Here is an 18,500-nt window from a genome sequence, read left to right as displayed (position 1 = left end):
CGAAGACATGATGACAGATGGACCAAGAAAATAACAGAATAGTACCCAAGAGGAGCTAGAAGAAAACCTGGAAGACAACGGCGAAGATGGATAGATGAAATTCATGAGTTTGTGGGTAGTAAATGGATGACCATTGCACAAAACAAAAGGAACTGGAAAGTTGCTGGAGAGGCCTTCATCCTGCAGTGGATTGAAAATGGTTGATGATGATGTGCCAAGAGAAATTATAAGTCAGGGTAATCCCCAAAAGAGATATATCAACTTGCCTAGAAATCGGAGTGTCACCAAAGATAAGCATAGGAGCAGAAGAATCCTTTTTGCGAGATATAAGATAAGACTGAATTTTAGACGGATTGAAATCAACTAAGTTGTCTTTGCCACACTGGAGAATTCCCTGGAGATCGGCATTTAAGGAATTCATAGCGGATATTCGAGAAGTTGAAGCTGAGCAGGGCAAGGTTTCTCAAAATGGAGAGTGGAATACAATGTGCTATCATCGGCAAAACTATGGATAGGATTTACAGTCAATGGAAGAAGGTCATTAATATACAAGAGGAAAAGAGTGGAGAAAAGAACCTTGGGAGACACCAGCATTAGTGGAGAAGTCAGAAGACAGAGAGCCATCTACCATCACCCTCAGTGAGCGATCAGAGAGAAAACCGGATAACCAATTACAAAAAATAGTTGAAAAACCATAAGATGGAAGCTTGTTTAGAAGACCTTTATGCCAAACACGATCGAAAGCCTTTGAAATGTCAAGAGCAACTGCTTGTGTTTCACCGAACTTTTCCATTGAAATTGTCCATAAATGGGTAACATAAGCCAGAATATCACCAGTGGATCGACACTGACGGAATCCATACTGGCGATCGTTGATCAGACGGAAGGTTTCTAGGTAGTTTAAGAGTTGGCGGTTAATTGATTTCTCCATTACTTTAGAAAGAGTAGAAGTAATTTCAATGGGACAATAACTGGATGGGAGGGATTTGTCACCCTTTTTAGGAACTGGCTGGATATGAGCAAATTTCCAAACAGTAGGAAAAACACCTTTGGAATAAGAAAGTGAAAAAAGGCGGCAAAAAACAGGAGCAAGTTCAGGAGCACAGGTTTTGAGAACAAGTGGAGAAATACCATCAGGACCTGGAACTTTCTTTTTATCAAGATTCGTGAAAATCATACTGATCCTTTTGACGGAAGACCAAAGGAGGCATTGAATGGAGCGTGTTGGGAATGGTGGGAGGTGTTTTACCAAGATCATGATAATACATGAGTGGGAAAAGAAATGGGGTGCTAGCAGGTCAGCTTTATCCTTGGCTGAAGTGACAACAGAACCATCTGGTTTTGACAGAGATGGGAGCAGAGAAGGACAAAAATTGTGGCAAATAGCTTTGGCAAGAGACCAGAATGCTCGGCTACCATTAGCGCAAGAAGCAAGTTTTCTACTCTTAGCCTGTTCAAAATCTAGTTTGGACTGATTAATAACTGCTTTACAATTGTTGCGAGCTTAGGTGTAGGCAAAAAAAAGAAACTGAAGAATTGGAAACAAGCCAATTACCATATGCAACATTCTTCTCTTGAACAGTCTTAGCACGTTTACTGGAAGATAGAAAAATGTAAAGATAGCGAATCCGGAGACCATGGGCGAAAAGATTAGCGAGGGCCCCATTGGGTGAAAACTACGTTTAATGAATTTTCAGCTACTTCAAGTTTTATAAATTTAGCTACAGTTATTTCAAAGAACCTCTCACACACACACACACACACACACACACACACACACACACACACACACACACACACACACACTTATATGGCATACAGTACTTATGTGAAATAACGGTAGTTTTAACTGACACAGATGAAGGTACGGATAAGGTTTCTAGCTACCCACAGTAAAAAAGCTTTAATCTGTTCAGGACTTGAAAAAGTTTTAGGCGCAAAAAAAATTTCAGATAACTCAAAAATGAAACACGAAACTTGTTATATCACACTTAAAATTCTGCTTTCATTGAATTATTTAACAACCTTTTTATAATAATACAAACGTGGGGCTTTTATTTATTTATTTTATTTATAATTATTATTATTATATATATATTTTTTCCAAAGCATAATACATCCAACAATGACGAAAATTGTCAGGATGTATAAATCATTTTTAACACTCTTTATGAATCTACTATTGTTTTTCTTCAGAAATTAAGATGTTTACGCTGGTGTTCACTGCATCACATTACTATCTGTTTCAGATGCGGACGTTTCGGCTCTTGCTGAAATATTTTATATTCAGTAGAACCCGGATAAGAAATTCCCACATAAGTTTTCTTCTCTAATAGGTTTGGTTTCTTAAGTTCCAATTTCAACTCTATATGCTGTAACGTATTATTTTCCCGCTTAAGAAGTTTCCCGAGTAAAACGTTTTCACGCATAAAAAGTTCGTGATAAAGAAAACACAGCGTATTATTATAATGGCGTTTTCCCACTTAATACGTTTTTTAAATATAAAAGTTAGTGTTTTAAATATAAAAGTTAATCGAACAAGTTAGTGGCAAGCATCATTTTAGTTTATAGTAAACCACAGAAATAGGTGAAATGGCATCGTTTTTGATATACATACACAGTACAGGCAACCACGGTATAACAATACGAGATATAACAGAAACGATGCCAATTCACCTACTTCGGTGGTTTACTACGAACTAAAATGATGCTTGGCATGAACTTGTTTGATTAGTGAATTTTCCGTAGTCTGAGGCTTTCGGCGCTAAAACCTTTTTAGTATAAATATTTTGATATAATGGAAGTGACATATTGCAATTGTTTTCATCGATATCCATAATCGGATACGTAGATCAAGTTCTGATGGGTGTGAACAGTTCTGAATTACTTAGTGAACTGTTGCTCTGTCTTATTGTAATTGTGACCTTTTAAGGTACATTGAAACTCTCAAGGAGCTCATCCTTCCAACTTGGTAATGAGTTTAACGAACAGAAAGTTAAGCAATTAGAAATCCTCATTTTAAAAATGTTTTCCATAGAGCAGAGTCAAATATTTATAAATTCTGAAATAGTACGTAAAAATGATCTTTAATTTATGTATGTGTATCTTTTCATTTTTATTTGTGTAGTTAATATTTCATACCATTGGGTCCCGTAGCCGAGTGGTCAGGAGCAGGAGTGCAGTAGCACACGCTCTTTGAGTAGACCGGGGTTTAAGCCCCTGACTGCTGAATACGATCGATCTGCCAACCCGCACTGGACCAGCGTTGCAAATTATGGTCCATTTCCCTCAGCATGAATTGTTGAGGGAAATACCGTGTCCAAAACAATAGGGCTAGCGTCTGGTTGTCTGCAATAGCTTGTTCCCCAGAAATTTGGGGTTAGTGTGAAGTAGTAACAGGCCGACTTCAAAAGGAGCAGACGGCCTGGGAAAGGAACATTGATATTAAAATGGGAGGTTGGATCTAGCGGGGATGGAGACAGCATGGGAAACCCACACTAGCGAATAGTCGGGATGTAAATTTAAATATTGAAATACGAGTGGTTAAATTTCTGAGCGAAGGTGGGCCAACAAAAAAAAGGGCGGTACACAAATTTGGAGAACAAAAAGAGAGCGCGTGTAGCCAAGAGCCCTCTCCTGTCAGCCAGTTGAGAAAATTCTGACAAAGTTAAGATGGAGTAGTAAGTTATGTAGGGTTAGATAAGTCCTGTCCTGTCCTGAGCCAGTTGAGAAAATTCTGACAAAGTTAAGATGGAGTAGTAAGTTATGTAGGGTTAGATAAGTCCTGTCCTGTCCTGTCAGCCAGTTGAGAAAGTTCTGACAAAGTTAAAATGGAGTAGTAAGTTGTGAAGGGTTAGATAAGTTTAATGATAGAAAAAAACAGTCAAGTAGTTGGTCATATGGTTGGTAATAGGAAGGTAGTGAAAGTGGCCCGTATGTAAACAAGTGAAGTGTAAGGAGAAATAAGCCTAGTCCGTAATCGGAAGGTAGAGAAAGTGGCCCATATGTAAACGAGTGGAGTGTAAGGAGAAATAAGCCTAGTCCGTAATCGGAAGGTAGTGAAAGTGGCCAGTATGCAAATAAGTGAAAGGAGGAACCTTGGTAAACCGAAAGAAGCAGCCTTGTGAAGCTGAAAGTAGGAGCCTTGGTGAGGAGAAAATAAGCCTAGTCCGTCCTCGGAAGGCAGTGGTAGTGGCCCGTATGAAATTGAGTGAAGTGTAAGGAGAAATAAGCCTAGTCCGTAATCAGAAGGTGGAGAAAGTGGCCAGCGTTCAAATAGGTGTTGTGTACGGAGAGAAATAACCCTAGTCCGTCTCATCTGAAGGCAGTGATAAAGGCCAATGAGCAGATAAGTGAGCTGAGAAGATAAAGTTGTAGTCCCGAGCCCGCCAGAATTGCTGAACCGAAGGCTAAGTAGCAGTATCAAAGACTAGCCCATAAATTCCTAAGAGACTCAGTGATGCCCTATCCAGACGTAGACTACAGCCCATTGAGAAACGAAAGGCCCTACCAAAAGATCCTGTTCAGTATCAGAAGTGTCTAATTAACATGAGTATTCATTTGTAAATTATAGGACTCTAAAGAAGGGTTAGGAATTATAAGAGGGACATTATAACATATATAATAAGAGACATGTACTTTTTAAAAACATGTGTAATTAAGATAAGGTTTCCTAGATAAGGTAAAGAGAGAGAGATTCATAGATGTAGAAAATTTTCTTGAGTAACGTAAAGTAAGGTAACAGTTTTGGAAGTTGGATAATTCAGAGAGATTATAGAAAGGATGTTACATATACAGTATATGTGATACACTGAACTGTCATAAGCTGACAAATCAGAAGTAAGGTTGTTAGCATAATTTAGAGATTGAGATAAATATTGATTTAAAAGATGAATGCTAATGTATTAGAAAAGATAAATAATCTAATTAGAAAGAGATTACTCTTAATGTTGTTAACAGAGAAATCTTATAGAAAAAAAAAAGGAAGATTGGAATGTGAGAGACAAGCCTGATCTATTAGAATAAAAAATGATTTACTCAGAGAATGTTTTACTAAGTAATGTATAAAAGGAGTGGCATAAGAAAGATGTTGTTAGCCTTGTAATATAATGGAAAAGGTTGTACAAGAATATAACTAAACTTAACCAACCATTTTATGCTTGTAGGGTAATAGAACAATACCAGTTATAATATTGTACTGGATCATTGAACTATTTCATTTATGTAAATATATGTAATAAAACTTTGTTATATTTTAAACAAAGTCCTTGTTTAGTCATTTTGAACATACAGCCAAACCCAATGGAGGAACATAATAATATAGCAACCCCTTAGAACCTGAAAGCTCCTGATAGACATACCAGTCAGATTGCAAAGTGGGGAATTGTAAAGTACCTTTATTAGGTAATAATAAATATAAGGGAGGATATAAATAAAAAAGGGGTCAAAATAAATAATAAAATATGTAATAATAATGAAAAGTGGGGGAAAGAAAAGAACAAAATCCTCCCCCCACAGGAGGCCTCATTTTAGGAAGGATGTAGAGCTGCTGAAAAGAGCACAGAGAATGGCAATGGTGTAATTTCAGATGTATCAAGATGTAACAAGAAAGGCTTAAATGCTGCAAATTGCAGCGTTTGGAGACTAAGCACCTGCGAGGTGATCTGATTGAGGTGAATAAGTCCTTGAATGGTTTGAGCAAGCTCAATGCTGATGGGATCTTTCCTCTTGCTCAGATTCCGCACCTGAGAGGACATAAATTCAAATGGAGGAAAGACGATTGTAGAATAGATGTGCGGAAATTTTCTTTTAGCCAGCAGGTGGGTTGATTGATGGAACAGACTTCCATCCTTTTTTGTGGAAGTTGATAGCCTAAATAAATTTAAGGCTGAGCTGGACAGGTATTTGGAACGAACGGAGGGATGAATGGGAGCGGTTTTTTTTTTTTTTTTTTTTGGCTGATGCTGCATAAGCTTGCTTTCTTGCATCATAATGCCTCTACTAATGCTAAATGCTAATGATGACGGTTCCGAATATGAATCTTGGGTAATCTGAATGTCATTTCAGATATCTGCCCCTTTTGCAGGGGTAAACTGTTCTTCACATAGATACGAGGCGAAGCTGAACTCACGTTCTAGGAGTCGCTCCTTACAAAAATACACGTACACATGCCATTCCAGATATCAAATTATCCAATACTGTTCACGAACCTTTTACTCTGCAAATCTCTTGAGTAATAAGTTTTTGCAGAAAATCCTTTTTAATAGTTAATAAAATTTTAAATAACGTTTTGAACGTATTAAATTTGTTAAAAACAAAACTTCTTTAACACAACATATAAAAACTTTACAGCAAATTCAGAATAAAATAAAAAGTTATTTAATGTACGCAGTAGATTAAATAACTTTTTTTTAAATAACGCAGTACATAAAAAAGAAAACACTTTTATATGTTAACTGAGAGCATTTCGTTACTGCGCTTCCGCCATGTTGCCCATTCAATCCTCCACTGAGCGCACGACAGTAGACAATATCAGACGCATCATCTACAGCAGTGGTACCCAACCAGCGGTAGGTATTCGAGGAAGTGTTCCAGGGGATCACACGAAAAATTCTGTAATGGCGTCTGCTTATATTTACATACGTCTGCGCGTGCAGCACAGTGGTATCGTCACCGTGATCCCTACAATGGTTGGAAAAGGCCTGATTCGAATTCCGTAAATGACGCGAGGAACCTTTGTAGGCTTATTTCACTCCGTGGCTGAGTTAGTTGGTTTCAGGCATAAATAGCAAGGTTTTTATCCCAGAAACTGGGATTGTTCGTCCAGCAAAACAGGCAAATCGACCAGAGAATACATGCAATTTACAGACACAATACACATGGGTATATGAATTAACTTTCTGGGTGACCCTAATGTAAGAGTTTGTTTTGCTTAGATTTACATAGGTATATTTTTGTGTAAACTACAAAGTAGTTTAATATTGATTTATGCGGTTCGGTTCAAAATTTATATTTTGTTGTGGTTTTGTGGTCAGGATGTTAGTGGGGGAATTGGGTGCGAACGTGCCAACGAAAGAAACTACATCTCCCACGATTCCTTGTAATTAGTTTACTATCTTACAGTATATCGTGTTAAATATATTTTTCTATCTCAAAGACTACTGTTATGTATAGATACTCGAATTAATATTTTAAAATAAAAATTCAGAACTATTACACGATTTCAGAGAATATAGGCATAGTGGTTCGAGATAAAAATATTATGTTGAAAGGACTTCGCGAGTCAAAAAAGTTTGGGAACTGCTGATCTACAGTATACGCTATAGGTGTCCTTGAAATCGAAGTCGATTTACTGAGGAAATGGTTCTTTAAAATACAGTACAAGAAAAGTCTAGACTCAGTTTGAAGAAGGACCCACGGGTTTTCAGTTAGAGCGTTAAATAGATTAGTGACATCATTTCCGCTTATAGCGTTTTGCATATACAGTACTGTAATAGCAAATTTATAAAAAGCAATCATTATGAAAAAACTTACTTTAATTACAAACGTTTTATTTATGTAAAAAAAAAATATATTTTAATTATTACTAGGTATCTGAATAATGTTACTTGTACACTTCATGGTTATCAATAAATCCGGAACAATTAATGTTCAGCTATGAATTTTCGAGCACTCAAACTCAACGTTGTATGCCAGCAGTAAATGAATTTTATTAGTACAGCAATAAAACTGAAGCATGATCAAAAGAAATTTAATAAGATGTTCGCAATGAGTGATGTGCGACAGGCTTCACACGGCGTGAGAAGGAATCCCTTACACGTGCAGGCGCCTCCGTAGCGAGGTGGGAAGGAGCAGCAGTGCGTAGCACACGCTTCTTGATTAGACCGGGGTTCGAGCCCGTCACCACCAAATACGGAGGATGCGGAAAGGTCAGGGAATGACCACCGCATATTCCCAGAGCATTATGGCCTTAGTTGCTAATGCTCCTAAAAACCAAATAACAACAATAACCTTACACGAGCGCGTAGCAATAGGCGGCTCCTGGAACATTAGTTCAACTTCACCAAGTCATTCTGTATAAATACGGATCACTGTGAAGGCCAGATGTAGTGTTGATATGGGTGTGCGTTAGTGTAGTGTTGTTCGTATTATCATCCAACCACTTTGCTACCGGGGGCAGCAATCCCAAAGATCACAGGCCACCAAACCCTGGCACCCGATCATACCACGAGGAGGCGGGCCAGGACAGGCAGAAGTAGGCCTCTGTAAACAAACACTATTGGTCTTCAAAGGAAGGCAGTGAATTTACACCCATAGGTGGATAACCAATGGGTGTAACAATAGCGTATTCCAAGAGACTGGCTCAATGAACACCAACGAATCCACCGCCCCCCCCCCCCCGAAAAATAAAAACAAAACAAAAAAAAAAAAAAGTAAAATAAGAAATTGGGGGGCCGCAAAAACAAAAGTTGTGGAGTGGAGGACAAAAGCTCAACTCCCTAGAAATAACGTTCAATTCGTATAAGTTATAAAGTTAAACATAAAAGAGCGTGGCGCTCTTTTATTTACATGTTTATCTGATACAACACATCAGATAAACATGTAAATAATATGTTACAAAGCGACACTCAAACAAATCAAAATCAGTCCATATACTTTATAAAGAATGTATATAATTTTCATTGAATCAAGTCCATGATGAAACAAAAATTAGATGGTTATACCCTGCTCGACAAAATTAACAGAACAAGTAGAAAATGTGGTGTAACTCGTGCAGCTTGCAATGAAGCGAGACAAAATTTGGTATGGTGGTGCACCACAGAATAACGATGAAATGAGGAGACGGCGAGAAACTTCGGACAGGTTATGAGGGACATTTATAGCGTTGTATAAGAATTACCAAAAAAGGTCACATTACAGAAGTCGATACAAGTGTTCGAAAATAGTCACATGACGTCAGTACGGCGTATGATCTCCTCCAACGGCTAAACAGGCGTGACAGGGGTGAGCCATGCTCGATTTTAAGGGTGGCTATAAGATTCTACGACAACAAATCCCATCCTTCCACCAGCACAGACCTTAGCCCACCATTTCTTAAATCGTGTCGATCGAACATGTGTGGGACGCTTAAAGGCGTTCCACACATGTTCGATCGAATTTAATCCTCGACCAATGATCATTTAAGAATTTTCTCGCCCAAAATGTGAAGGTGCTCCGTCGTGCTGAAACCACATATTGGCACATATTGAAGGTGTACATAGGAATACCTTCCAGAAGTGTTGGCAATATCCACCGCAAAAAACTGTAAGTAATGATCAGGGTTTAGGCGGGCAATGAATAGAATTATGTCCGACAATGCCGCCCACATACTGACGCTAAACCCCACTTGAAAATGGGATTGTCGAATGGTGTGAGGATTTTCCACTGATTATGTATGGAAATTGTGCATGCTGAATATCTCATCTTGAGGGCGTCTCGGTAGCCAGGTGGGAAGGAGCAGCAGTGCGTAGCACACGCTTCTTGATTAGACGGGGGTTCGAGCCCGTCACCACCAAATAAGGAGGATGCGGAAAGGTCAGGGAATGACCAACGCATATTCCTGGAGCAATATGGCCTTAGTTGCTAATGCTCCTAAAAACCAAAAAATAACATAATATCTCATCTCCTGTAAATGTTGCCTCGTCGGTCCACAGGTTATTGACAAGAAAGTCAGGACTGTTATTGATACGATTAAGTATCCATAAACAAAACTGCTCATGAGAAAAAAAGTGAATTTCTTGCTTGCAATGTCTGAACTCTCTTATGCATACAGACCATATTCACGCAGTGTACCACACGAAGGTTTTGGGATGACCAGTCTTTTGCAACAATTCGTGTGTTGAGGAATCTAATGTCACAATATCCAGTACTCCTTCTGCTTGTGTAGAATATAATCGGGGTCGGCCTCGATCGTGATGCCCTTTCACTGTATCCCATTCCCTCAAATTACGGAACAAAGCAATGTGCCCTCTCTATACTAGTCGAGCGCTTGAAGCGCGAGCCTCAGCTGGAGTCGTGAACGCCTCCAAAACAGCACGTGCTCTCTTACTTGCTCTCTTGCACGTGCTCCTACACGTGCTCTCTTACTTGCATACTATCGACGCACGCGCAGAGCGACGCTTTGGAGTTCTTTAGAAAGATGGCTATAAGTTGTCCAAAACCTTGAAACTGGTTCCAGTTTCTAGTCTCGCGTGCTTCTGCTAGTTTTTATTCGCAATAAATAAATAATTTATTACTAAAAAAAAAAAAAAAACATTTCGTTGCTATAAAGATGAAAATTTTAAGTAGTAGTAGGTGAAATTTTACTTGATCTAAACACTGCAAAAAAGGCAATGGCTCGAATCCCGTAAAAACCAGGAAGAATTTTAATGGGTTTTACACATCGTGGCCAAGTGAGTCTGGGGTGGTAGCTTCCAAAAATCTGGGGTTATTCATCCATCAAAAATGTCAAACAGACCAAATACTACACTCCAAAATATTATATTTTTAATCCATTCAGTATTGTGAGCAAGAAACTCACGTATACGTACTCATATTCCCGTTTCGTTCTTTTAAGTAATTCAAATATATTTTTTTAAAGATTACACTGACATAACATATGTAAATGAGAAATATCACTTTATATTCCTGTTATTCCTAATATAAATTAAAGTCGGCTTCAAATAAATTATTCGCTTGTTAACTAGGGTTAAGTAGCAGAATACCGCATATTCGAGCTTAAGTAGGCTTTTATTCTTTGCCTTGAAAATTCGTGCTTAATCATATATTTGTCGCATAAGTCGATCCCCCCCCCCCTTTTAACAATAATTTTTTGCATTTTGCATGGTGTATTACAGTAAAATCTACATCAAAAACCGACGTACACTTTTCAATTAAACTATTTTTGCTTGTTCACTTTCTTTTTTTTTTTCTTTTTAATTTATATTGTACAGGAAACTGTAAAGAAGACGGTAAGCGTATATAGTACTCCCTTCCCTATGTTGCGATTGGCATAATCTACAAATTATAATCGACTTATTCAATTATGACTTAATAGTCAGTAAACATACTTCGTGAAATCTCTCTCTCTCTCTCCGGATAGTTTACTCCTATTTGAGAAATTGTTTCGAATAATTTTATTGAATCAAATTCAAATTAGCTTTCACTCACATAAAATTCTCATTTCCGCGTATCAAATATAATATTTTTAAGAAAATATATAACGACACTTGTCAACAATATTAGTTTTCTTATATTTTTTGTTATTATCTATGTTGTTGTTTTTTCAGACGCATTCGCAACGTAAAGCGCCTACTGTCTTCACCGTCAGCATATAAACTCAAATCTCAAGGATTTCCATTAAATTTTACATTTGCGTCTTTTAGAAAGATTTGTCGAGTCATCCCAAATTTCATTAAAATCGAAACACGAAAAATTCGGCAATTTTTTATTTATTTTTGTTTCCCCGTAAAATTTCGAATTCTATACATATGCATGAATGGAAGTATGCTTCAGCAGCCTGATCGTTACTACAAGAAAATGTCAGGCTGAACGGGGTATCCGCAGTATGAATTAGTGCGCGTTCAATAGGTGTTTTATGTGCTTCGATGCATTTTTCAAATGAGTAATTTTAGTGAATAGCGAATTTGCATCAAATTTTGTTTCAAATTTGCGAAAAGTGTAACAGAACCCCACGAAACGTTAAAAACGACTTTCGAAAAATATGCCGTGTTGTTCAAAGACTTTTCATTTGTTCGCAAAGTTTAAAAGAACTGCCTGTCCATCGAAGATGATTCCCGCTGTAGCCACCCTTCAACTTCGAAAAACCAATGATTCAATCGCTCGTGTTCGTGATCTGATCAAGAGTGATCTACGTTTACTTATCCGCGAAGCTAATGAAATTAGTTGTTGTTTGGGAGCATCAGCAAATTAAACCATACTGCTCTGTTGTTTACATATGTGCAAGTGTGTTCCATGGGTCAATTTGCACGTTGTGCAGATTAGAAAAATCCGCCACAGGAGAAATCCTACTCCCTCCTGAGATCGGTTACTACAGCGCCGTTTGAAGAGCCCTTTAGAAATTCCTTAGATCATCGACGGGATTAGAACTCAGACCTCTCTAAACTAGTGACAAATGGCGAAACCACTATATTGTCACGGAAAACCATAAAATTGGTATTTCTTATGGGTATGCGACGCGCCATGTCATCCAATTTTAGAGGATTTGGGAACGAAACGCTTTTCTAACATGTTTGCGCCTCACTAATGGATTACCGAGAACACCGAATGCTCGCTTATCATGATCTTCATCAACGTAATGCTGCTGACCCACAGTTACTTTCATTGCAATGGTGGCGAATCGTCGTGGGTTATGATCATGATAGGGCCGCCGTAGCCTAGTGGTCAGGCGCGCGGGTGCATCAGTACACGTGCCTTGAGTGACCGGGGTTCAAGCCCGTGACTGCTGAATACGGTGCTGTTTCTTGTATTCTGTGTATCTTGTAAACTCCTCTGACCGTTTGGTCGTCCCGGAGTATAAACAGAAAATTTATTTATCCGGAAGAAAGGCACAGTCTTCTCAATGGAAGGGTTCGTCTTCTCCAATCAGGCTTTTGGTATTTTTTGACTCAGAGGGCATTGTTCATTACGAAGTTGTCTTGAATAGTTAAAAAATGAACCAGAACAACAACGAAAGTCCTACAACGATTGCATGATGCTCTTCGGAAAAATCAGCCGCAAAATTGGTCTAAGGGTTGGGCTTAGATCATAACAACGCCCCTGCACACACTGTGCTTTTCTATTCAATAATTCCTTGCAAAGCACTCCATCACAGTAGTCTGCAATCCGCCATACTCACCGGCTTTGGATCTCTGTGATGTTTTTTTTTTTTCTCCAGACCTCTTCAAAAAGCTTAAAACCCCTTTGAAAGATCACAGATTTGAAACGAACGAGTAAATTATTCAAAATACGACACAAACTATAGTATTAACAATTCCAAAAGAAGCCTATCAGGAATGCTTCCAAAAGCTACAGAAGCTCTGGAATCGTTATATAGTGTCAAGAAGATTCATCCAGATAACACATAAGCTTCATAATTTCCAAAATATTAGTTTAGTTCCCAAACTTTTTGATCACATCTCGTATTTTGAAAATTTTTTTTGTAAATTTTAGTGCGGCATTATAATTTTTATATGCCTTCAATTTTATGTACTTACGACTTAACTTTTTCAAAAGGAGTTTTTATATAGGGTGGGGTTGTTTTTTTTTTTTTCTCTAAACAGCCAGAAATTCGTCCGTATTTAATGGACGAATATTTCGATTACTGAAATCTTTAAATTGCCAATCATTCCATTGTGCCCATCACCATCCTTTGGTCACGAAATCAAAACCTACAGGCATAGATGACGATGTACATTGCAGTATACTACCAAACATTCCCTGTTTAGTAGTGTACTGCAAAGTGGCTTTTCTGTAAGCAATGCCTCAATATAAAAGTGCAATTACCATAAGAAATAAATTAACAAGATGGAAAGTTTACTTTTCAAGAACTGGAAAGGTAAACCCGAAAACATTACTCCCAGTGAATTCCTTGAACTGTTTTTGCCTCATGATGAACAAATCCTTGGGTTTTAAAAGGTGAACAACTATGAATATTTGAGTAAAAATATTTACGTAATAAACGGTAAATCTATACTGTACTGATATTAATTCATCTCTTTATAATATCTCAGTATTGCGTGCCTTTAATTCAAGCTTGGGATTTTATAACAGGTGGACCTTAAATTTTTTTGATTTTTTAGTGCTTCAAAGGTCAATTTTATACACTGGAATATAAGGTATATAAAATGCTTCAAATATTGTATATGAACTACCTTTATAGCTATATTGTATATAGTCATAAAGGTACCACATACACACTTCAAAGTAATCAGCAAGACAATGAAATATAGTTCCACAGAGATAAATTTGGCTGTTTTCTGAACAGATTAGATTAAATTATCACATTACTGCAATTCTAGTAATGATATATGTGATATAACAAATAAATATAGCTAGTAAAAAAAATCATATTGATTCAATTATAATAAGTTATTAATTTCAGTTTTTTAACTAACAGAAGAATAATTATTTATCAACTTTTTTATTTATTAAATTATAACAAAAATACATGTGGAGGGGGATTACTGTAACCTAAATAATGCATTTCTTCCAAAAGTCACATTCCATGCTCTGCAAATCCCGGTTTCATAAATATTTTCATCCACATTATACATATGTATAACTTTATGTTATTAAATCAAAATTAAAATATTAGAACAGAACTATATCACAACAATTGAAATAAAAAATGTATTTTAAAATTTTAAAAAAGCAATTTAAAGAAATTACGAAAAAAAATTATACAAATTCCTAAATTTATCACCGTTCATTCAGCATGAAATCAATAAAATATCACTAAACTAAAATGAAAATCTCCATAATCAAACGATAAATACAAATGCTTCAGAATAATACAAGAAGGATTAAAAAGGATAATTAATCTTCTTAATGATATGAAACTTAAGAATACATTACAACTGTATCGATACATCACAAGTTTTCAGTATTTCATAAGTAAATGTCAGAAATCAAATTTACGATTGACTTTAAATCTAATTTTCTTTTAACAGCAGAAAGCAAGAAACATGAAGAAGCATGAACCATAGGGACGAACAGACATAATAAATACTGGAATTCAAACGCGCGCTCTGATAAATTAAAACCTGACAAGTCAGTGTTTTGGAATTTAAAAAAAAAAAAAAAAACTGTATTAAAATAGGTAATTATCTGAATACTTTAGAAGTAATGCAGCTATAACAGCCTTAAAATCACAATGTACAAACAACCATCTTCATGGTTCACTTATTCAGCATCTAATTAAACACGGGTCTGCAAATCGTAACATGACGACCTGAAGTATTTAAATAAAAATGAAACCAAATTTACTCTTATAATTCAGCAATATCGCTTTATAAATATTTACTTATATAATCTCGAAATTGCCACTTATACCCTGCAGATAATTTATCCCACGGAATTTCAACACTCAACGACATCATAACATTAGGCCTAAATCTAGTTATCAATCGTTAGTATTTATAAAAGCCAAGCGCGTCATTAAACATGGTCATTAGGCTAAAGCGTAATAAACTGCCAAATTTTTCACATATATTTCTAAGAAAAACAGTAATATACAGATAGAAATTAATTATTTATATTAACCACAGGTAAAATATGCATTTTAAATGTATAGGTATGCATACCTTTGCCATCGTATCTTCATCCACCTCTGGCTCTGGCTCTGCCCAGTCGACAGCAATCTCATGACCCCAGAGCTGAATTTTTCCAGGGATTAGTTTTCTTCTTGCCATCGCAGCAGCCCTGTGATTTTCGTACTCTACAAAAGCAAAACCCCGATTTTTAGACTTATCATTTACACTACTATACAATATGACATCCACAACACCGTCGGTAACTTTTTTCATTTCCATAAGTATTTCTTCTTTAGTCTTCGATTTTGGTATACCTCCCACAAAAAGACGACAATTATCTACTGATTTGCATACACCAATAAAACGTCCTTTCCGAATTTCATAATTATCCAATTCTCTCACAGCCTTTTTTGAATCATTTGTATTAGTGTACATCACAAACGCATATCCTCGATTGCTACCGCTAAAGTCCATCATGAGCCGAACTTCATAGATTTTTCCAATTCTTTCGAACACTGGGACCAGTTCATCTTCATATAAATCTCGAGGTATTTTACCTACAAAAACTTCGCTTCCTTTTGGAGGTAGAGAGCTTTTCCAATCAGGCGGTGGGCCAAATTTACGTTGTCCATTCTCTTGAACGATATTGTAGCCAGTTCTTTCCATAAGGGCTAGTAAAGCTGCGTCTTTGGATTTAGGTGCTATTAAATTATTAACTACTGCCATTGCTATTCAAATAATTCCACCCACCACAGTAAAGATAACGTACTGTGTACTTTCCTAACCTCTGTCCTACTGAAAACAAAGGCGTTCACCATTGGTACGAACATTGTTCCTTATCAGGATTGGCTATTGTAAAGCGCGTATCATGACGTAAAAGATAAAATGCAAGTTTTTATCATTTTGTGTTGATAAAGAATTAGCCGAGATTTTACACCTGAAAATCAATCAAATAATCGTGTCGAAATCTTATATATTAAAAAAGTGACATTTATTTTAAAAAATTAATATTATTAAAAATTAAAATTAAGATTTTTGTGAATATAATACGAAAATTAAATTTACATGTATACGCAAATAGAAAGTAAACAAAATCACTAGTTATTATCCGAAATACAGTAATTTCAAACTCAAAACACTTAATATTAAATATTTTAATAAAAATATGAATTCTTGAATACTACGTAGCAACACGGAAACTAACTGAACAACAGAGTACAATATAGATTTAGTAATTATGACAATAACTGTAATTTATAAACATTAGTAAATTTGTCCTGTGGTTGAATCTGGTTATTACCAAATTCCTGGGTTGAATCCGGTTATTACCGGATTCAACCCAGGAATCTGAATATCCCTTTTCCCTTTTCAACCCAGGGAAGCAGAAAAGGGATATTCAGCTTCCTAGGCACACCCATGGAGGGGGGGGGGGCTAAATCCCCAAGAACGTTATATATATATATATAGTAGTAGTATTAGCCATATGGTGCAAGGAAGCCGGAGGCTTATGCTGCACCGGCCAAAAAAATTTTTTTTTCCTATTACCCTGAGAGAGAGAGAGAGAGAGAGAGAGAGAGAGGTAGAAAGGAATCGCCAAGAAAGGGAAGAATGATGATATACAGCTAAGGACCCTGGGTGTGCTAAGCACATACTCACCAGACGTGAGCCCCTGGGATATACAGTATATATATGCATGCTATAATAAATATTAAAAAGTAGATATGTGTTACACGGAAAGCCAAAAGCCAAAAAGTCTATTTTTTCCCTCTTTATTTCCACTCGTTGGTACTATATTTGATATATATACACTGGTGTTCAAAGAAAGTGCATCACTCCTTAAAATTGTAATTATATTGCAATATAATTATTACAACGTAACGTAAGTATATTGCAATATTTCTTTTTATTGCATCAGATAAGATTGACACGCGTAGGTGATGACGTAATATTGCATCAGCTGTTACTTTCAGCTATATAAGCACGCTCTGCATGAATTGATGTTATTCCTTGTTTGTGTCAGGATGGCGAGTTACGTTATTTTACGTGAGGAAGGATGTTCTTCCCGTCATATTGCTTATATAGTGTCTTGTAATCAGTCGACAGCGAGCTGATCTTTTTCCAAACTCAAGAACACTGGTTCTGCTGATAGGAAAAAAGAAACTTGGCGCAAACGAGACCCTACGCCAAAACACGACCGCGTTTTGAAGCGCATATGCCTTAAAAACCGTAAAGCTTCTTCGTCTAAGCTCAAAAGAGAATGGGAAGAACATACAGGAGTGGTAGCAATTGCAGTAACAGTCAGAAGACGCCTCTTCAAAAATGGACTTGTCCGTCGTCCTAAGAAGAATCCCCTCCTCACACAAAAAAATGATAAATGCCCGATTAATTTGGGATAAGGAGCATGTCAAATGGATCCCCGAGCAGTGGAAATCAGTTATTTTTTCTGATGAGAAGAAATAAAATCTGCATGGCACTGATGGGAGACAAACGATTCGCCGTTGGCGTGGCAAAAAATACCATCTATACTGTATGGTGTCTACAGTGAAACTTCCTACCAGCCAAATGATATGGGGGTGCATTTAGTGTCGCGGAGTAGGTCACCTGCAGTTTATAACTGATTCCGTAAATGCCAATGGATATATTGGAAGGCAAATTGCTGCCAACCATTAGAGACCATTTCAATCTGCCAAGTAACTGCATCTTTCCGGACGACTCTGCTTCTTGTCATCAGGCGTAAAGTGTAAGTACAGTAGGCACTTCTGTAGCTACGTTAGCTTCATTTCTGCATTAGAGGTTCAACAGTAATGTGTTTGCATTTGTTACAGGTGAAAAAAATGGTTGGAAGAACGGTCCATTACAACTGTTAGCTGGCCAGCAAACAGCTCGGACCTGACTCCTATAGAGAACTGTTGGCATCGGTGTGGAATCTGCAGTTGCCAGAAAGAAACCAAAGACCCTTCGTGGAGCCATAATTCGTGTTTGGAACCACGAACTATCAGTTGATTATCTTTAGAAATTCATCGTCTCAATGCCACGATAGTGTGCTGCTGTCATCAGGGCCAGATGCGGTTCAACTAAATATTAGTTTGCACCTGGCGAACTTTTCATTTTGTTTTCATTTAAAATGATAAACTGGGCAAACTGAGGTCTTCTGATGACACTTCGGCCATAATTGTCGTGTTTACCAAAACTGTTGTATAAAGGTTGCAGATGCTCATTTTGGAATATTTT

At 37.0% G+C, this 18,500-nt stretch overlaps 1 protein-coding gene across 1 annotated transcript in view; it reads right to left on the bottom strand.

Annotated features, from left to right (window-relative positions):
- LOC150086637 (APOBEC1 complementation factor-like) overlaps positions 1-15,995 on the bottom strand; it is a 268,827-nt gene extending 252,832 nt beyond the window's left edge. The window contains exon 1 of the mRNA XM_090372213.1: positions 15,321-15,995. Within this exon, the coding sequence (XP_090228339.1) occupies positions 15,321-15,995 (675 nt within the window). The remainder of the gene's footprint in view (positions 1-15,320) is intronic.
- Positions 15,996-18,500: the final 2,505 nt, after the last annotated feature.

This window comes from Mastigoproctus giganteus, chromosome 4, assembly GCF_048544385.1.
Source record: "Mastigoproctus giganteus isolate SK-2022 chromosome 4, ASM4854438v1, whole genome shotgun sequence".
Classification (NCBI taxonomy): Eukaryota; Metazoa; Arthropoda; class Arachnida; order Uropygi; family Thelyphonidae; genus Mastigoproctus; species Mastigoproctus giganteus.
The sequence above is the reverse complement of the archived record's forward strand: the minus strand, read 5'-3'. Positions and strand labels throughout refer to the sequence as shown.